The 22534-nt window shown below is 35.6% G+C and overlaps 1 protein-coding gene across 3 annotated transcripts in view; it reads left to right on the top strand.

Annotated features, from left to right (window-relative positions):
- Mindy3 (MINDY lysine 48 deubiquitinase 3) overlaps window positions 1-22534 on the top strand; it is a 65177-nt gene that overhangs the window by 19914 nt on the left and 22729 nt on the right. For all 3 annotated transcript variants that reach the window (XM_069990428.1, XM_069990429.1, XM_069990427.1), the window contains 5 exons: window positions 529-643; window positions 2907-2980; window positions 4235-4314; window positions 11023-11093; window positions 17034-17114. In XM_069990428.1, the coding sequence (XP_069846529.1) occupies window positions 529-643; window positions 2907-2980; window positions 4235-4314; window positions 11023-11093; window positions 17034-17114 (421 nt within the window). The remainder of the gene's footprint in view (window positions 1-528; window positions 644-2906; window positions 2981-4234; window positions 4315-11022; window positions 11094-17033; window positions 17115-22534) is intronic.

Below are 22534 nucleotides of genomic sequence, written 5' to 3'. Positions count from 1 at the left end.
GCGTTCTATAATATTTTAATCAAAAATGCCCAGGTTTTTATTTTATTTTTTATTACAGAACAAAAGGTAAGGATAGAACCTGTAGGTGGCATTTATTTTGAAAGTTAACACTTTTATTTTTAAAGCCACAAATGTATACCATAGGACTAGTGCTTAGACATTTGTCAAATAATTTTCAGGCTTCAGAAGCATTTTCATGGTTATTAAATACCTCTCTAAAGAGGACCACTCTATTTTCTAGATACATTCTTCAATAATATTGATGAGAAGTGTTGCACCTAAGAGATGAAGAGATTCCTTGTCAAGTAAACTGTCTGTCTTTGTAGTATACATTGTATGTAGTGGTAGTTGTCAGCAGTGGCTTTTTTTGTTTTTGGAATGGCTTAATTAGTATTCAGAAACCTGAAATGTAATAAAAATGTACTGTTTGTATGTTTTTAATGTATGAGACAATCTAAATTTCTCCCATTTATAAATGTCACAAATCTCACCATGATACTAATACTTACTTCTCTTTTTCCTCTCCAGTAAAAGATCATTTAGAAGTTTATCCGAATTAAAAGATGCTGTCTTGGATCAGTATTCAATGTGGGGAAACAAATTTGGAGTATTGCTTTTTCTGTATTCTGTGTTACTGACCAAGGTTTGTTTAAGAAGATGCTTCTTTTCTGCCATTTATTATTTTAGTACTGTTTTTCTGCTGTGATGAATAGCCCATTTCCCGCTGCTGTTTCTAAATCTTAGACTGTTAATAAGAAATTAACTCATTTCCTCTTCATTCACTTACTAAGCATTTTCAGACTTACTTTTACCTCTATTCTTCTGGACTGAAGAGGTAATTGGTAATGTTCCAATTATGAAATGTTGTCAGTTCTTTTGAATTTTGTTTTTAATTTTAGCAATGTCTGATACTTGACCTGTTCACACGCTTCTGGAATATTTTCTTGACTTAATCTGATAAACCACTGTGTTAGTGTTCTTCCTATAACATCTTACAATTCTTTTTGTTGTTGTTGTCGTTTGTTTTTTTTTTTCAATACTTTCTGTACAAGTTATCTTCTTGTCTTTACTCTCCCCTTCTGAATTTTAGTATTACAAACATTTCATGTGCTTGGTCCTGTGTGCAGTTGCTTTATGGATAGTTCGTTCTCCACTTATGGAGTGGCTAGTTCTAGTATGTATGCTAGCCTTTCTCTCAAATGCCAGTCTCATACTTCTGGTAGCTTGTTAGTCCCTGTTGAATTTTCTACTAGATATACCATATCTGAAATCAATCTTTTATCATTTAATGTTTATTGGACAGTTTGATGGATTTGGGGACTTGACAGATGAGCCAAAATTTGCATAAGGAAATTTTTTTTTAAGCAGTGAAGAAGCAAGTCTAGAGGTATAAGGGATTGGAAGTATAACATATATTTGAGAAATAAATTATGTACAAATGCAGCATAATATTCCAGAAGGAAAATGGTGGAAGATTAGTCAACTATGGAAAAATGTCTCTTTGAAAGGTCTTATGTATTATGCAGAAATACTTAAGTTTTTATTCAAAATTGGAACCAGTAAAATTTTCAACAAGGAAGGGCTAGGATCTTGTTGATACAAGATGCCTTAAATTGGGATCAGAATTTATAATTAAGAGACTTGATGTATGTATGAAATATAAGTCTAGGTTTAGGGAAATTAGAAAAGTGAGTATTATAGGTGAATCCTAATTTAAGACAGTGAAAAAAGGGAAGATATCTAGAAAGTTAAAATAGGAAAAGTTAGACAATTACTGGATGTATAACATAAAGATAAATAAAAGAAAGAACCAGAAACAGTTGAATAGGTATTGGGAGTAGCCGAGGTGGTGCCAAGATGACTGGTTGCTTATGAGCACTTCATTGTTCATTCTCCGCTGTTTTATGCCCAACACATTTGATATTTCTTGCTTGTTCTCCTTTTCAACCAGTACATCATTATGTTAGTCATTTTTCTGAGTGCTCTTTGAAGGGGATTGTGTCATTTGTTTCTGTTATTTGTTTTGACTTCACTGTAGCCTCCTTGATTGTTTGTAGGATGGCAGGCACAAAAATCACCTATCTATTTGTTTCCCCTGCTGTCTTTGAATATTTTGACTGTTAATTATCTATTTAGTTCTTAGAAGTGGTCTAAGAGGTGATGGAAGTAGTGGTGAGAATTATGTAAATAGCAAATTAATGTCACCTCATATCATTTGGAGCTGATGAAGTTAGAATCCTGAATTTTCTTGTCCTTGCCCAGTGTCTAGAACTTTATTTTGGCATTTGTCTTTTTGAGAGATTAAAAAGTATCTAAAAATCTGATTTTCAAGAAAATAAGAAACTTCTTATTCTTAATTTCCATTTTATTTTGTTGGTATACACTTGAATTATCAATATTTGAGAGAAAGCAATCAAATAGATTTACATTTTCTTATGTCCCAGCTGTACTTTCATATACTTAAATTTATGTCTGTTGAAAGCCATGCTTCTATATAAGTATTAGTAAGTTTTCTAAATGACCTAATGTAAAATCACTTAGTAGCCTTAATAGTTATATTAGGTTTTAATTTAATTTAGCCTAATTTTTAATGAACGTTGCCATTTTGTTAAATATTCTCCATTCCCTTCAAGGTTAAGTTTTATTTTTCCCCTTTGACCAGCATTAGATATGTTACATACAAGTCCATTCATTTTCTTTATATACAGCCTATGAGAGCAAATAAAAGATCCTCTTAGAAAGCCACTTGTTACAGTTTTCATCTCAAATGCACTCCCTCTTCAAGTCTGGATAATTCTTTGAAAAAAATGTTACTTTAAAGATTGCACTTTATTAATTCATACTAAACTGACCATAATTCATATTTTAGTTTTTAAATTAAGTCAACGAATTACTGGTTTCTTTAGGGCATTGAAAATATAAAAAATGAAATTGAAGATACGAGTGAACCATTGATAGATCCTGTATATGGGCATGGCAGGTAAGGAACTAAATCTCCTGGGGGCTTCTGTATCAATTGACTGGTAGATGATTGAGTCAGGTAATCTTGCTAATCAGGACTGCTCACACTTAACATCCATGAATTGTAAGTCTTGTGCTTTACAAATTGCTTGCTTTATGTGTGCCATGCTAACTTTCAGTTTAGGTTAATGTATGCATTATGTTTAGTGTCAGAACATTTTGTTTTAAGATGATTGTGGGAAGGTATTCTAACAAATTCTATTTTATGTCCCATTTATGAGATGTTTTTAAATCTCATTTTTGCCTAGAAATAGGGTGTTCTTAGAATTTTTTTTTTTTTGATTGGGAGAAACAAATCCCCATTTTACCTCTTAAGCTTTTAAGCTTTTTTTTTTTTTGGTCCGGTCGTGGGGCCTGAACTCTGGGCCTGGGTGCTGTCCCTCAGCTCTTCAGCTCAAGGCTAGCACGCTACCACTTGAGCCACAGCACCACTTCCGGCTTTTTTCTTATGTGGTGCTAAGGAATCGAACCCAGGGCCTCTGGCATGCAAGGCAAGTGCTCTACCACTGAGCCACCTTCCCAGCCCAAGCTTTTTAGCTTTTTTAGCTTTTTTAGCTTAGGTTAACCAAAATTATTCTAAGAGTAACAGTTAATCCACTTTTACACATGAACCCCCTTTTTTAGACCTCTTTGCCTCAGTGGTTAAAATTCAGATATCTTCCATCAAAATCTGTATATATTAATAATTACATGTTAAAGATAGGAATATTAATTATCAGTCTATATATAATTTTTTCTTTTTTTTCTATTTTTGGTTGGGTATAGGCTTGAACTCAGGGCCTGGGTGCTATTCCTGAACTTCTTTGTGCTCAAGGCTGATACTCTTCCATTTGAGCTATAGTACCATTTCTGGTTTTCTGGCAGTGAATTGGAGATTATAGAGTCTCACTGACTTTCTGGCCAGGCTAGCTTTGAACCATGATCCTTATCTCAGCCTCCTGAGTAGCTAGGACTACAGGTGTGAGCTACCAGCACCAGGCTCTATATATCATTTTTTATCCATTTAAGTATGGTATCTTAGAGTTAAGTGTGTATCTGTATGTATTTAATAACAGATACCATGTGATAATATGTATTGTGATGTCTTTAACAAGGCTGGGTTTATAAAATGGGAAATTTAAGGTTTTCCTTAATTTAATATAAAAAGCCAGGACTTTGCTCCTTTGGTATTATTTTTATTCATGTATTAATTTCTTTTAAATTTTATTTCTAGCCAAAGTTTAATTAACCTCCTACTAACAGGACATGCTGTTTCTAATGTATGGGATGGTGATAGAGAATGCTCAGGAATGCGTAAGTATATTCTTTATTTCTTATGTGAATACTCTTTCAGTGGAATGTATTGATTTTCATCCATTTCATGGCTCTTACCTTACTTAGGGGTAAAGGTAAGTACTTTCTCATAGAAGAATTCTGTACAGTTTCTGAGGTCCCATAACAATAAGGGTATAGATTTTGGAGCCAGATAATCTTGAGTTCCCATCCTAAGTACATGACTTAAGTCGAGTTATATACTTTCTCAGGACTTTGTTCTCTCTAGTATGATAGTGGGACTGTAGGGCTAACTTCTTTAGAAAAAGTAATCTCATATTTACCAAGGTACAATATTTGTTCCTTAAAATTAAGGAAAAAGTACAAAGCTTTGAAATTTGAAGTATTTGCTATGAGAATCTAGAGGATTTTTTTGTGTGTGTTACGTTTTTTTTTTTTTTTTTTTTTTTTTTGGGTCCGGTTGTGGGGCCTGAACTCTGGGCCTGGGCACTGTCCTTCAGCTCAAGGCTAGCGCTCTACCACTTGAGCCACAGTGCCACTTCCGGCTTTTTTCTTTTTGCTTATGTGGTGCTGAGGAATCGAACCCAGGGCCTCAGTCATGCAAGGCAAGTGCTCTACCACTGAGCCACCTTCCCAGCCTGTGTATGTTACTTTTAATAAGCATATTTTCTTTTTTAAAATGCTTGGCATTGATTTTATCTGAGTCTTCCATTGCCACTTTTCTGTCTGGCTTCAGTTATAATAGACCCTCTTGCTCTGGGTATCCATGTCAGTGATTCAAGGAGACTTCCACTGAGGAAACATGGTGAATGTTCAGTATTGTACTGTAGATGCTTGATTCACTTTACCCATAATGCCACCCAACTTTAGCTAAAGACAAGCTGAATTCACCAAATCTAAAGTTTTCTCTTTATCTCTTAAACACATTAACTTTTTGGATACCATTTGCTTTTGGAGAATCAGTTTCAAAAAATTAAGCTCAGGGAATCAACTCAGCAGATGACACAATGATTTAAACACAATGAATGATAAACATAAAGCTTAGAACTCAGCATCAACCAAGCAGGGTTTTAAAATTTTTGCTTTTGAGATTTTTTTTAATTACCTTTTCTGTACTACAGTTGGTTAAAAACCACATTGTAACAAATTTGTAAATAAGGTGTCTTACTATATTTCTTTCATATAACTTCCTTCATTGTCAGAGGCATCAAATGAAAACACATTCTGTTAAGAAAAGCTGATTAACTGTGACCAAAACTGTCCACAGTTTGTATTGGAATCTGTCTAAATTTATTTGCTAACTCAACTTAGGTGTGAGAAAAGACATGCATGCAGTTCCACAGTTCTCAGAGTTCATTGGCAGATTTACTCTCTATTATTTAATAATTCTTAAGTAGATAAAATAGTCATCAAACAAAACCAAATATTATGATTGATTTCATTTAGATGACTCTGAATTTTAAGTATAAAATTTTGTCAAGCTTTAGAAATCAATATACTTAATTACCTGAAAAATTATATATATATATTTTTTTAATGTGAAAATCCAGAATTTAAAAAGCACAGTAGTATGATCTAGTTCTTCATTTTATTGTTTCAGAAATGTCAGAACTATTTTTACTCCCCTTCTCATCAGGTAACACATTCATGTACTGATGACGTTGAGAGCTTAGTTTTGCTACTTTTGGATAAAAGCCATTTTTTAAAAATTTTTTTCACTATCTTTAAGTGGTTGTACAAAGAAATTCCCATTCTACAAAACAGCATATGAGTACAAAGTGTCTAATAACATTGTCACCCATCGCTCCTAACATACCCCTTCTCTCACTTTTCTTCTTTTTTTAAAATTGAGATTAGGTGATTACATAAATTTCATATATTTCACAGTATTGTGGAATAGTGATATTTAGTTAAAGTCACAAACACATTTTAACCTTCACAAGGCAAATTGTCATTATCATGGTCTGTAGAGCTTTGACAGTACAATTATTTCTTTCACATCAGGTGATACTGACATTTCTTTCCTTTTGCTAAGTGTAAGCTATTTCCTCTTTCCCTCTCAGATTTTAAAGAATGAAATTCATGGGGAAAGAAACTAGCAGGTTACCTTAATCTGCTTCCTATAATTCAGATTATCCTACTCCTTTGAAACCTATTCTGATTCATAGTTCAAAGCATTTGCACCTGCAAGCTAAAAATAGCCCAGTCTGTTCAGTAATATTTGGGCTTTATGGTCTCCCCCCAAACCCCACCTCTTTCTCCTCTCCCAATGGCTTCTGGGCCCTAAGATTAAGAACTTGAGGTGATTTGGAAGGAATAGCTGAACTTGCTGGCCCTTGCTGAACTCTGGTTGAAGGGCCTACCCCTTCCCACTTGGCCTCTGTCCTTGTTGCTTCCTCCTGTGTTCTGTTGTTCTAACTGTACTTGGTTTTTTGTACATTTCTCTGGCACATGCTACTAGTCATTACGGTTAATTTTTCTACACATTCTATACTTTATTTCAACCTATCCTACTCCCCAGCCAGAATTCTTCTGCCTCTATCTAGGCTTCTCATCAGCCTCTTGTAGTCTCCATAGGTTCTTTTTCTTACAATCAGTGTATTACTTCCTTTAAATAACATTTCAATCAATTATCAAGTTTGAGGTTCTTAATATATACAAATTCATGGTTTATGTTTTCTGAAATATTGCCTGTCAAGACTGTATTTTGCTGTGGATTAAGTATAAAGACCAAAACCAAGTAAATAATTACCTTGGAACAGAAAGAAAACAGGCAAGGTATATTTCTTGTATTTTCCTTCAGTCATTAGCACTATTCACTTTGAACTTGCTTGTGTTTTCAGCTATGTAAGCTTAAATAAAAATCTATACATTTGTCTGCATTTATTGGATTGCTGTTCTAGCAATATAACAGAAGTTATGTAATATTGAAAAAAATATACTAAGTACTTCTGTTTGTTTTATTTTGTTTTGTTTGTGTCAGTAGGAGGGCTGTCCTGTACTGGAAAGCCCATGAAACTATTATCTGTAATTGACCACAAATAGCTGTTAAGTGGAGCTGTGGCTCCAGTGGTAGAGCTCCAGCTTTGAGCAAAAAAGGGACAGTATCCAGGCCTTAAGTTCAAGCCCCAGTGCTGGCTGGCATGCGTACACACACACACACACACACACGCACGCACACGCGCACACACACACACACACACACACACACACACACACACACAGCATAATAGGATTAAGAGTTTTCTTGTGAAATATGGTGTCTATTGGTATGCTGCACTTGAAAATCACCAACAGTAAATATTAAATGCCCTCTTTCCCTAAAATAAGTATGTGAGTGAACTTGCTGTTTAGCTTTATCTAGCCATCCTTTAATATACATGTGTTTCAAGGAGTGTTATATATAGAACCAATAGAATCAATAAAGATAAACTAGATATTAAAGTTGGCCAAAGAAGTTTTTAATTTCTCTCATGTTCTCTGGTTATCTGATATCTCATAGCCCTGAAAGTCAAGCAGGAACTGAATGAGTCTTCTCCTGATGGACAGATCTATCCAGTCAAGACAGGGTCTCACTTCTCACCCGGCCACACACTGACCCATGATTCATACCTACTGTTAGCCTTTTGGTCATTAGGATCATAGGCATGTACCACCAAGTCCAGCTTCCCTTCTATGGAGACAGAACCTTGAGAACTTTTCTGCCCTGGTACCACAGTTCTTCTGGTCTCACCCTCCCATTTAGCTTAAGAGTATAGGAGGGGAGAGTGGTGTCTCATGAGCTTATCAGAGTTTAAGGCCTCAAACTCATCCTCTTAATTTCACCCTCCCAAGTAGTAGGTGGTAGCTACAAGTGCCTGTCTTTGCCATGGTTATTTTATAGGGTCTTGCTTGTTTGTCTTGTTTAATCTGGACTGTAGTCCTCCTGTTTACCCAATGTCCCTGCAATACTGGTATGACAAGTGTGCACTAGCATGACAAATGTGCCCTGCCACATTCAGCTTTTTCTGTTGAGAAGAGCTCACATCAAAGTTCTTTGGCCAGATCATCCTAGAGCCATGATCCTCCCAATCTCAGTTAAGCATGTGATTGCTAACTGAATCTGAATAATTTATAACCCAAAATTTATGAAAAGCTAATAAGCTGTTTTTAATACTTGCAAACATACTATTCTACACAAGTTAAAATTCAAGGAAACAGATGTAGTATCTAATCATAACACTAGGTGGTGATAATTGATTTTAGAAATTAAATGGTGGAACTTAAATGGCTATTTACTTTTTAATAAAATAGCATTGTAAATGAAAAACTAAACAAAATTAGAGATTGACACTATTTAGCATTTTTTCAGTTCTCCTTAATCTCTAGCTTATTAGTAGACTACTGGATTTTTGTATGTTTATGAAATCAGTCTGCTGTGGTGTAATGCATTTGGCCTGTGTAAAACTGCACTTATGAGAGAGTAAGAGGGAAGCATCTTGATCTCACACAGTATCCAAAAGGGTCTTCTGGACCCAAAGAATAAACCCCAATATAAGGATCATTGGTCTAGCTCATCCTTACCTATAAGAAGCTAGTGACAATACAAACTGTATTTCTTTTTGCCTTCTGCTTATTTTACATTCTTTGGTAGTTCTGGGGTTTGAATCCAGAGTTTTCTGCTTACCAGGCAAGTGCTTTGCCCCTCAAGCTTTTTCATTTGTCATTCTTCAGATGGAACCTTATACTTTTTGCTTGGCTAAGCTTAGACTGCCATCCTACCTACTTTGTAAGCTGGAATTACATGCATACACCATAACAATCTACTTCTCTTGGAGAGAGTCTCACTTTTTTGCCAAGTCTGGCCTCAAACTGCAATCCCCCTGTCTCCACCTCCCAAGTAGCTGAAGTTACAGGTATAAGCCACCACATTTGCTCCTCTATTAATTTTGAATTTGCAAACCCCAAACACTAATCTGTCAGTACTTGGATTGGTTTTTTTTTTGGGGGGGGGTCCAGTTGTAGGGCCTGAACTCTGGGCCTGGGCACTGTCCTTCAGCTCAAGGCTAGCGCTCTACCACTTGAGCCACAGTGCCACTTCTGGCTTTTTTCTTTTTGCTTATGTGGTGCTGAGGAATCAAACCCAGGGTCTCAGGCATGCAAGGCAAGTGCTCTACCACTGAGCCACCTTCCCAGCCCCCAGTACTTGGATTGTTTTGTATATATCTGTTCAGAACAGAGATGCAGTTTAATGTTATTGTATTGATTGGTAAGATAATGTACAAGTTATGACCAGGTGGTTAAAAGGATGCAAAATTATGTATATATTATAGTAAATGTGGTTTTTAATGAGGAAAAAGGAATTTTAAACTTATTTATGGACCTAAATACATATTATCATATTACTGCTTACTGTACATTAGCTAATGGCTCTCATCTATGAAAAGATACATTGTGAGTTATAACCCAGTATGGAATAATCTCTTCCCTTTCTCTGTACAGACTGTTCTGTCTTGTCTACCTCTGTGAATGCTCTCTGCCTGTGATTCTCATCCATATCCAGCCCTGGCTTGCCTTTCCTGTGTTCTGAGCCTACCTTCCCGTTTATTACAATTTAGAAGTCACAAACATACCCCAATTTGGAAAAGCAAAGTTATGATCTCTGTCCATCCAACTACAGACCATACTTTTAAGTTAATTATTATCAGAGTCTTCAGGCTAGATGTGTTTAAGGAAACAGGTATGGTCTCACACACCTTTAGTCCCATCTACTGGAGAGGCTGAGTTTAGAGGATTGTTTACTAGGTCTTCATTGAGTCCAGTGAAGGCAATATTGTATGCTCCTTCTCAGAAAACAAGAAACAGCACCAAACAAAACCGAAAAAGCACAGGAAGCTTTAACAAATATTTCATCTTGAGTACATTGATTTCCATACCTCTGCTGTTTCCTTTGCTTTCAATTTTCTTTTATCTTCTTTGACTTGGAAAATTACTGTATATGCTTCAGGACTGAACTCAAAAGTTACAACATCTGTAAACCTTCCCTAACACTGTTAGCAACTACTATCCTAACTTTGTGTGTGTGTGTGTGTGTGTGTGTGTGTGTGTGTGTGTGTGTGTGTGTGTGTGTGTGTGTGTGTGTGTGTGTGTGTGTGTGTGTGTGTGTGTGTGTGTGTGTGTGTGTGTGTGTGTGTGTGTGTGTGTACTTGTAGACAGCATGCAAAGTTTTTCATTTTTCTTTCTCTGTCAACTCTTAGCTTTATAAGCAGAAACTGTTTACTATTTATCATTATGTCTCCAGTCTAAGCATAGTGTCTGGGTTCATTTACAGAGGGGGTAGTATGAGATGTCCATTAATAAGTACCATCTATCAGGGTCACTGCTACCCAGGGATATGTTTTCTATTTGTGATTAACATACCCACTTGTTTTTCAGAGTCAAATCAATCTAAGTCTATTTTATTTTGCCAATAAATCTTTGGGTTCAGAAAAATAATTCTTTATTATAGTCATGCAAACCCATGCCTAGCCACTAAAGGTATTTGGTAATGAGTAGTATAGTGATGTGACCTTTTAATATATGGTACATTTTAAAGTGTAGTTTTGAATAAAAGGAATTTTGCTTATGATACAAATATATGTATAAGTATATTAGTATGTTGAGTATATATTATTATACATCTGCATGTACTTTTCAGATTAATATATAGTAACATAATGCTAACTTTGCCATTTGTTTTATTTTTTGCAGAACTTCTTGGTATACATGAACAAGCAGCTGTAGGGTTTTTAACATTAATGGAAGCTTTAAGGTACTGTAAGGTGAGTCCATTTTTAAGGTTCTTTAAATGTTTTATAATCACATACCCAGTGTTATGCATGCTATTTTTGTTCCTGTGATGACACATTTTTACTTAAAATTGTAATACCAATCTTTTCAGTTCCTTCCTTACTTCCTACCCTAAACTGACAGGGTTATTAAGGAGTTAAACTGCCTGATTATTCTTGATCATTCTGTCTCTCCTGTGAGATGAATATAGTAGAATCTAGAGCATATATAAATCAAAGCAATCTATGATTAATTATTAATACATTATTTTGTAGGCTGAAGAAAAGTGAGACACTGTTTTATTAATGAAGAGTATGCCTCACCAAAACAACTGGAAATACTTTATCAGGCAACAAAAGAGAATTTTCCAAATGCCTGAAATTCTGACTTTTATCTTTTCCATCTGAAAAAAATGACTTTACACTAAAAAAATAAAATAAAATCCCAAGCATTTTACAACACTAAACTCTTTTACACATGTGCAAGGGTTAGGAACTGCTGTGAAGCCTTCATTTAGTGCAATGTATTTAATTGACTTTCTGTGCAATCTGAAATAAAATGGAGTATTTCAAGTAATTTTAAATGCACATTATTTGTATTCAAATGTTAAAATCTTAGAAAAAATCTTAAGAAAAAGTAGATCTAATTTTTTTGGGTTTTTTTTGTTGTGTTTTTTTTTGATCAGTCATGAGGCTTCAACTCTGGGCCTGAACACTGTCCCTCAGCTCTTCAGCTCAAGGCTAGCACTCTACCACTTGAGCCACTGTGCCACTTCTGGTTTTCTGAGTGGTTTATTGGAGATAAGAGTCTCATGGACTTTCCTGCCCAGGCTAGCTTTGAACCACGATCCTCAGATCTCAGCCTCCTGAGTAGCTAGGACTACAGGCATGAGCCACCGGTGCTTGACTAAACTTCTTTTTTTAAATTTTAGAATGGTGGTGCCATAGTAGTGGTTCATTCTAATGGTGATGATTATTTTTAAGCAGATTAAGTTTCTTGTTCTCTTGCTGTGTGTGTATACATGCATGTGTGTTAGTTTGACAGATGGCATTCCTCTTCCTGAGAGCATTTAGAGTGAGGTGGGTATGATAATCAGATAGGGCTCATCTTGCCCTTACTGGTTAATTTGGGTAAATGATAGCAACTTTTTCTTTTCCAGTCATTTTAATTATACAGCCCAAAGCTACTCCCAAGACAGTTGGCAACCAGAGATCCAGATCCTTCCTCTCCCTTAGCACACACATTCATCTGTCATGAAGGGAAATGAGCGTATAGGCACACACACCCACATGTGTTCTAGGAGGCTAGGTTGTGGAGATCACATGTTTTGAAATATTTACCATATAGCTTGTAAGAGCCTCAGGATCTTGATCCTATCTTTAGTTTCATTTCTCTCTTTATTCCTGTTCTATAGCCACACTGGTATCCTATCATTTTCCCAAACATATAACATATAACATCAAATATCATTGAGTGTTGGTACTTGATATTCTGTCTGCCTAGATATGGAATGCTTAGTTACTCTTTTTTCACATTATTTCATAAAAATAATGACTGTGATACCCTGTTTCCTCTAAAGGAATATACACTGAAAAGCTCTTTTAATAGCCCAACAAAATGTACTGTAAAAGATAGAGGGCTTCTTGACAGGGTGCTATAGGGCTACACTGGGGGACAGGAGGCCAGCAAGCTGGAGCAGCATACCTATATATGGCAGGTTTGATAGGGTTAACAAGGCTTCTGGGGATCCTTGTGAACTGTCTAATTTGGATAATGTCTGTGGCCTTGGGGCATGGAAGGGTAGGGTCCTTAATGGTTTGGTGTGTGAAAGACTCATAAGGAAGGTAACTGAGTTGTGAATTTAATCAGGTATCTTCTTTAAAGAAAACTGACTAGTTTCTCTCTAAGCCAAGTTGGCACTTTAAAAAGAGAAATTACATTACACGATGTTATGTTGATCTGTATCTGAGTTCTGATGATATCTATGCTTTTACTTTTCACTAGATGCTTAGAGAAATGGGTTAGCAGAAGTAATTACGCTTGTGTTAATTTTGTACATTTATACATTTCTCCATTTTTGATAGTTTAACAAGTTATTTTTTAAAGATGAAATTAACATTCACATATCATTTTAACCATATATGTTCAGTGATGAAGTCTCTCTATTCCCATTTATCCACATGAACACACAGCCTGACAAAGAAGAATGTGACTTAAGGTACTTTTGACTGCATTTTTTTCAAAGATAGACATAACTCACATGTCATAAAATTCACCACTTCAAAGAATGCACTTTAGGGCTGGGATGGTGGCTCAGTGGTAGAGTTCTTGCCTTGCGTGCATGAGGCCCTGGGTTCGATTCCTCAGTACCACATAAGCAGAAAAGGCTGGAAGTGGTGCTGTGGCTCAAGTGGTAGAGCACTAGCCTTGAGCTGAAGAGCTGAGGGACAGCGCCCAGGCCCAGAGTTCAGGCCCCACGACCTACACAACCATAATAATAATAATAATAATTACTCACTTTAGCGGGTGTTAGTATGCTATCAGGCTGGAACCATCCCTATCTAGTTTCAGAGTGTGTCTTAGGCTATAAAGAAGTTGTAACCTTTAACTTCACTTCTGGTTCCCACCCCAACCACCACTGTTCTTTTTTCTCTTGCTGTGGCTTTGTCTCTCCTGGATATTTTATGTAAATGAAATCATGTAATATATATGACTCTTTTTTTTTTTTTTTTTTTTTTTGATCGTGAGGCTTGAACTCTGGGCCTGGGTGCTGTCCCTCAGCTCTTCAGCTCAAGGTGAGCACTCTACCACTTGAGCCATAGTGCCACTTCCGTTTTTCTGGTGGTTTCTTGGAGATAAGAGTCTTACTGACTTTCCTGCCCAGGCTGGCTTTGAAACGTGATTCTCAGATTTCAGCTTCCTGAGTAGCTAGGATTACAGGCGTGAAACTCCAATGCCCAGCATGTATGACATCTTTAACTTAGCAATATTTTCAGTGTTCAACCTTGTTTTAACATTTATTAGTACTTTGTTCATTTTCATAATTAAATGATGCTCTTTCGAATAATGTGTCAGTGTTATAAAGTTATCCAGTTATGCTCCTGTGGACAAGCATGCTTTCTATAAACATATTTTTAAGTAAATAAACTGTCTTGTAACTTTAATTAGCATCTCTTTGTTGTACACAGGGATTTCTCTGTGATGTCTCCATTTATGCATACAGTGTATCCAAGTTAAACCCATCCCTTCTGGTATCCCTTCCCTTCTTAGAACAAGTTCATTGTTCAGTTTTGTGTATAAAATACCTAAGACTATGCCAGGCACCAGTAGCTCATGCCTATAATCCTAGCTACTCAGGAGGCTGAGATCTGAGGATCATGGTTCAATGCCATCTCAGGCAGAAAAGTGTGAGACTCTTATCTCCAATTAACCATTCAAAAACTGGAAGTGGCATTGTGGCTCAAGTGGTAGGTCACTAACCTTGAACACAAAGAGGCTCAGGGACAGTGCCCAGGCCTAATTTCAAGCCCCACAACTAACAAAAAAATACTTAAGACTGTATCTACCCACATCCATACCCTCTCTTTTTGCCCTCGTTCCTTCTGATACCCCCAGACATAATCCATTTTACATTCCTATGCTTCGTTGAGCCATCCCACCAATCCAGCTTTTTGTTGATTAATTGAAGATGGAGTCTCTGTGGACTTTTTGCCTAGGACTGCCTTTTAGGATCCTTTTAAATATAGAACTATATAATCTGCAAATAGAGTTGACTGCTTCCTGTATTTGTCCCTATTATTTCCTTCCTTTTCCTTATTTTTAAGAATTCTTGGGAGTATATTGAATATAATGGGGAGAATACTATTGTTCCTGACCTTAAAGGAAATGGTTTCACGTTTTTTTTCTGGTTAGGATGATATGTATTTACTGTATCTAGGCTTAAATATGTTGAGATATAGTCTTTATATTCCTTGTTACTTCAGGCTTTTCATGAAAGGGTGTTGAATTTCCTAGGTTTTTGTTTTTGTTTTTGTTTTTTTACATCTACTGAAATGATTATATGACCTTTTTTTGTCTTTGATTCTGTTTAAGTGCTGTATTATGTTACCTAATTTACCTATTTTGCTGTATCCTTTCATCCCTGGGATGAACCCAACTTGATCATGATGTGTCATCTTTCTAGTGTCCTCTTGAGTTCAGTTCATGGATATTGGGTATTTTATCAAGAATTCTTGCGTCTATTTCCATCAGGAAAATTAGTCTATAATTCTGAGGGGTTTTAAGTTTTTCTGCTTTTTATTATTTTCATTTACTGCTTTTAGGTTTGGTTTGTTCATGTTTTTCTAAGAGCCTGAGGTGCACCACATTATTTGTAATTTTCCTTTTGTTTTTGTTTGTTTGTTCGTTTGTTTTTGGGTCCGGTCCGGGGCCCTGAACTCTGGGCCTGGGCGCTGTCCCTCAGCTCTTCAGCTCAAGACTAGTACTCTGCCACTTGAGCCACAGCGCCACTTCTGACTTTTTTTTTTCCTGCTTATGTGGTGCTGAGGAATCCAACCCAGGGCCTCATGCATGCAAGGCAAGTGCTCTAACACTGAGCCACCTTCCCAGCCCTTTTTCTTATTTTTGTAATGTTGTTTTTTTATGGCTATAAACTTTCCTGTCAGCACTGTCTGTGTTGTGACCCAAAGTGCTGATATTTGTGGTTTCATTCATATTTGCTTCTAGCAACTTTATTTCCTCTCCTGTTTCTTCAGATCCACTGATAATTTTAATGTGAATTGTTCTATCTCCATGTCATAGAATATTTTCTGTGGTTTCTCTTGTTACTGATTTCTAGATTCAGGAAGTTATTCCAATTTTCTTGTATTTATTTATGTCCTACCTACTTCTCAGCAGTGCATACCCTAAAGTAAACACACACACACACACACACACACACACACACACGGTAATACTTTGTTTAAATATTTGAGAAACTGTTACATCTATTTTTCAAAATGGCTACAATATTTGTGCCCTCTTAACTTATTTTTATTATTACAAAATACTTCTGGAGTTTTGCATTTACTTATTCCTCAGTATATAGTCTTAAAACCTACATGCTGTTGGCCTAGATCTGTAATCTTAACTACTCAGAAGACTAAGAGCTGAACAATAGTGGTTCAAGGCCAGCTCAGACAGAAAAGTCTGAAAGCCACTATATCAAAAAATTCAGCAAATACTAGGACAGGAGGCATGGTTCAATGGTAGAGCATCAACCCAACAAGTATAAGGGCATGAGTTCAAACCCCAGCACTACCTCCCTCAAAAATACCCTCTTTTACCTGTGAAGCATTCTCACAGTACATCATTACCTTTCAAGGTTTGATACTATAACAGACATGTAGGTATGTACATTTGAAGACAAACATAAGTATGGTTTTTAAAACATTTTAAAGAGACTATATTGTACATTGAAATAACCTACCATGATGAGTTAAACTGTAGAATTTTTAACCTTACTGCTTTTAGATTTTTTTTTGGAGACATCATCATCGTATCATAGATTCTTTGAGGAAAACTATGTTCTTATGTCTTTTTTCCTTCATGTATTCATAAAGCTTGTTAATGTATAATTATTTTCCTTGTAAATTATAAAATGTATGGCTTAGGTTTGAGGAATTAAGTTGAAATTCTGAAGTGCTCATTGCACGTAGGAACTTCAAGAAAATTTGAGAGTGACCCTTAGGACTAAGCTAGCTATATCTTGCAATGTTGAACTTTCATTATTATTGTTCTTTTATACACTCAGCATTCTCACAGTACATTATTACATTTAAATGTGACTAGGTATATAGATTGTACTATATAGGTTATACTTCAAATAATTGTGAGCATACACTTATGAGGTGCTATACAGTTTCCTTTGTTATATTTTGCTATGTTTGTTCTAGGTTGGTTCCTACTTGAAATCTCCAAAATTCCCTATTTGGATTGTTGGCAGTGAAACTCACCTCACCGTATTTTTTGCTAAGGTATGCTTGTTTCAGGACTGTTCTTACAGAGTATGACATTGGGCAAATAAATATTACAAGTTCATATTTAGTTTTGTTTTTGTGAAGGATTATCTGTTACCACTAATATATATTACTCCAAAAATTAATACTGAACACATTGTTATATTATCATCATTTTGGACTCATTTCATTAAGACTTCCTATGATTTATTTATAACTGCTTTACCTTTTCCAGCTTTAGAGCTCTTGCTTTTGACTCTTTTTAGAAATGACTTCTGTTATTACTTTAAGAAACAATTGAATTAAGTTTTTACTTGTTTTTATCTAAGAAGGATATAAAATTTTTATTTATATCTTCTTAGAAAATAGCTCAAAATCTAATAGTAAAATACTGTTTTGCGTGCATCAGTGTAGGAAAAAAGCCTAGTCTAGGACAGACAGAACTGTGTCTCATTCATCTTATTTATAGATTCCAGACAAATGCAATGAAATGTTTTATTAGAGACAGCGTCCATAAGAGATAAACACAGGCATAAGCCTGGCAAAACGTAAATTTTGTCTATGCCATGTAAATCACACAAGAAATTAAATCTGTCTTTATTTCTATCCCTGAAATTACAGACAGACATGTCAGGAAATACATATATTCATAGGGTGTTTAATAGAGATTTAGTGGTAAAGTTTCAGATTATTACAAATCTTAGGAATCTTTTGTATTGTTATTGCATATTTAGACAGGTTTAATTTGATACTACTAACAATTCTGTTGATACAGACCTTCCGTTCTCAGGATTTGCTATATAGTCTAGCCCCGTGGGTAGAGGATTCATTGGTTGAATGAGTAAAGTTTATGCATGATTCTTCCACATTTGAGTTCCAGTGATATTGAAATCCTCTTCAAACACATCTCATGACTCTCTGAAACTTTTAAGTGCATAGTTGATTTCTTTTTCAGACACTAGATTTGGATTGTTTAAACATGGTACTAGTAAACTCGTTTGCAGATCTTTTTTTTTTGAGATCAGGTAGATTTTCTTTTTAAAATAAAAACAAAACTGGAAGATTATGTACATAGTAAATTAGAGTGATAGTAACATTTATTAGGTCTAACTTTACATGCTTGTAAATATAAAGTAGTATGGCTGTATTTTGCCATGTAGAAACCACTGCATATTTTGCTGTTCTTGGAATTGTGACAAGATCCACTCATTCTCTGGTTATTCTTTAATATTTCTACACTTAAACAACATGTTTGTCCATGGGTTTTTTTGTTGCTGTTTTGAGTTTTGTTGGTTTTGGTGAGTGTTTTTACTTGGTTATGTGTTCCATAGACTGAAACAGACAGCTTTTTATAAATAAACTATAAACTATTTTTATAGTTTCTATAAAAATATAAGACTATTCCATAAAACTGGATATGTGTATCATGGGCTGACTTCTTTGGTTACAGTTAAGTTAAAAAGCAATGTTCAGATTTTTCTAGACAACCTATAATTTAGTGTTGTGAAATGCCTGTGAAAAGCAGTGAAATCATGCACTGTATTGATAAAGTGTTGCCAAAGTCTTCATGTTGACAAGACATAGTTTGTGAGTAGCCTATGTCACATGTTGAGAATGCAATGGTGAGCAAAGGTAGATGAGACATTCAATTTGGAGGGAGGCTACCAGACAAAATTACAAGTGTGATGGATGCCAGAAAAACTTTGATTTATCTTAGATTTGTAAAATTTGGAATGTTTCCTTGAACAGTCAGTATCTAAAATGAGCACTAAAGAGGCATCAGTAGGATAAAACTGGTGGAAGGGTGAGGGGAGAGCATTTGCTCCATGGCAAGTGGAAGAAACAAATGGCCAGGTAAGGAATATGGTAAGAAGAAACTGAAAGAAAAGAGTGGGAGGCCCTAGAATTAGGGAGTGAGGTATGAAGTGAGGCTATGAAAGTAGGCCCTCTACATTGCTCTTTATCCTGAGAAGAGACCAGCTTGGTGAAAATCGAAAGCAGATATGCAGGATAATCTATGAAATACATCTACGTCAGACTTTTGTCATATGTCAGGTAAGCAGGAAGTTTAACTTGGTCCAGCAAAGTACATGAATTTGAGAGGCTGATTCCTGAGGTAAAATGTCAGAACTTGGTGAAGTGTTGAATTTGTTAGCTGAGGTATAGAAATATCTAATGTAGTACTTGCTGCTAATGGTTACCACAGAGCCATAGAAAGTTGTGTACTTAGGAGTTTTGCCATTGTTAAATCTTCTCACCCATGGTTAAAACAGGTTATTCACTACTTGCACTTTTCATGAAAGTGGAGCTGGAGATGAAAGACAGGTAGAACTACACTGTGGCTGCGCTGACATTGCTTCCTTCTTGTATTTTCCTCCAGAAGTAATGAAGGGAGAAGATCTGTTAGTCTGTGTGGTACTTCATGTAAATACTGTTTATTTTTTTTAATTGAAATATAGCACTAGCAAGAGCAGTCAGAATCCATTTATCCAAACTCCATCACCAAGTGGTGGAGAACCAGCAAGCATGCATGCATGAGGCACTGTGTTCAAACCCTGCTTTTAAAGGATAGGAGAGGTCATAATAAATTGAGGCCACATCACTTGCTGATGCAGAAGTGTTTGTATGCTGCAGTTTCTTTTCCCACTCCACCATGTTGCAAAGCAAACAAACAAACAAACAAAAAAGCCCCGCCACAGCTATCTAAGCTTGGAGTTTCTGTTAAAACTGTCAGCCAAACAAACCCTTTTTGTTTACCAATTCCCAGCCTCGAGTATTTTACAGCAATGGAACATAAACTAATGTAGTCTCTGAGCTTACAAGAAATAGTTCTTAATACAATTATAGCATATAATAACATAGAAGAGCTCATCACTAACACCAATATTCTATAAAACAGCTGTGATGAGTATTTATAAATGAGCATTGTCAAATTATTTTCTTTTTTTTAAGTAATTTTATTGTTACTACTAAGGTGTTTGACTGAGGGGCCATCATTTTCTAAGTCTGGTAGTAGTACATTTCTTTTTGTGGACAGTGTCACCCTTTCTTTTCCTTTCCCCCAGTTTGTCCCTCCCATCCCTGCCCACAGCTTTCATAGGTCCATTTTTTCTACATGTCATATTTGCTTTCTTTCTTTCTTTTTTTTAATGTCAGTCATGGAGCTTGAACTCTGGGCCTGAGCACTGTCCCAAGCTCTTCAGCTCAAGGCTAGTGAGTGCTCTACCACTTGAGCCACAGTGCCACTTCCAGTTTTCTGAGTGGTTTATTTGAGATAAGAGTCTCATGGACGTTCCTGCCCAGGCTGGCTTTGGACCATGATCCTCAGATCTCAGCCTCCTGAGTAGCTACGGCCACCGGCACCTGGCAAAGTCATATTTTCTATTTAAGATTTACTTTCATGATTTGAGGATGGATAAAGAAAAAATGGCTTTTCTTCAGTGAAATAACCTTTTAACTGTGTTTTGAGTTTGTTTTTTTGAGATGAATAGTTTGATTTTTTTAAAGAGTACACTCATGTGCTCAACCATTTCCTTAATCATTGTCGCTTCATATTTGAGATGTCTAATGGTAGCCCACGCTTAGCTTTTCAATTTTATTGTAACATTCTTTCTAACATATTTTTTAATTGCTAAATACATTCATGAGAGTGGAAGAGATTTTTTCACAAGTCAGTTTATTTGAAAATCAATTTATTTGAAAATCAATTTAATAGTTACTTTTATGAGTAGGCTGTAAAATTTCAGGTTGATCTTTTATTAGAGATTTTCAACTTTTATGAAGTATTTTTCTGAAGTTTTTAAATTTAACCTATCCCATCTTTTATACATCATCTGAATTTTCTCCCTCAAAGTGATCTTATAAACTAAACATCAGACTGTAAAACAACAAAGCTTGCATTGTATTCTTTCACATAGTACCTTAGGTGCTTGAGAAATGCACACAAGGTATCCAGTGTCAATTCATAGTTACGATAAGGGGAAAACATAACAGAACCTAATTGCAGGAACCTTACAGGAACTCCAAAGTCATTAAGCAGCAAAATTCCCACAGAACCTTCTAAAAGAAGCTGTGATTGAGGTGAAATTCAGTAACTAAATAGATCTCTTCAAAGAAGGAAACTTAATTCTTCTTAGGTTGGGTGGAGCAATCTCCAGACAGCTTATCTGAGTTATGGCAGAGTAAAACCTTTAGGTGGGTGTATTGAGAAGCAGCATGCTCTGGGCATGGGTCTTGAGAAATTATATATTATAAAATAATCTATATGAAACAATTTATGAATGTATGTATATATACACAATTGATGTATAATTTCATAACATTTAATATATACATAGAACTATATATTATAGCAGACATGTGAATCTCAGTGGGGGGTGACAGCTGTTGACCCTATATAGAAATCATTGGAACCTGTCTATGTGGCATCTAGTTTCATCTTCTAAACATCAGTGACTAATTCCTTGGTAATCCATTTCAGATTTCCTTTTGAAGTAGGGATGAGTTTTACATCCTTTTATATCCTCTAGCAGTGGTTATAAAGGACACTGTGTGTGCCTAGCATCACCTTTAACCTTTTCAATGATAAAGCACTTTTCCTCTCTTGTAAGAACACATGAAAACACATTATGATCTAAACATAAAATACAAAAAGACATTTAATTTAATGAGAAGAAGAAACAAGGCATTTCACTGTTGGGTGAGCCAACAGGGTAAGAACTTACAGTGGTGTCTGTTACTGGGCGTCTGGGGCAGAATCAGCTCTGTAGAGCAAGTGCTTTGTGTGTTACCTGGCGTAACACACGGAACACGGCTGCAATTAGATGGTAGATGCCTTCAGTTATGTGTTTGAAAACTGCACAGTTCTGCTTTAACGATTGTGCTTTTCTCTACTTATCAACAGTGTTTCAGAATATTATAATGATCTTCTGTAGCTTTTATCTTCACTAAGACAATTCATCTTTTTGCATCTTTAATTATTGGCAAACCTCGTGGAATTTAAATAATCACTTCATAGACATTTTACAGCATTTTTCTCTCATATATTAATGTTTAGTCACCCCATCTACCTTAACGTTAATTTTAGTGTTTGTGTATACATTTAGATTTCATGCCTTATTTACTACGCAGGAGTAATAACTTTGAGAGATTAATAAATTGGTTTTAGTAAATCATAACTTGTGTGACTTCACACATGTCTTCTAAAATAAGAATAACAAAAAAATGATAACCGAGGTAGTCATGTTAAATACTTGAGAAAGTTTGAGTACAATTCTACCATCCACTTTCAATTATTTCAGTATTACAAATGTTTGTCTTTTTAGACACAAATTTTTCTACCTGCTTAACACACTTTGGGCTAATCTTGATGATTTGGAGTTATGATCATGTTTGTAACTTTTCATGCTTCATTATTTTTAAGCAAAATCTTTAAAAAC

The sequence above is a fragment of the Dipodomys merriami genome, unplaced genomic scaffold (assembly GCF_024711535.1).
Source record: "Dipodomys merriami isolate MVZ:Mamm:240054 unplaced genomic scaffold, mDipMer1.0.p SCAF_4, whole genome shotgun sequence".
NCBI classification, from domain to species: Eukaryota; Metazoa; Chordata; class Mammalia; order Rodentia; family Heteromyidae; genus Dipodomys; species Dipodomys merriami.
Note: the sequence above shows the minus strand (reverse complement) of the source record. Positions and strands in the feature narration are given on the sequence as shown.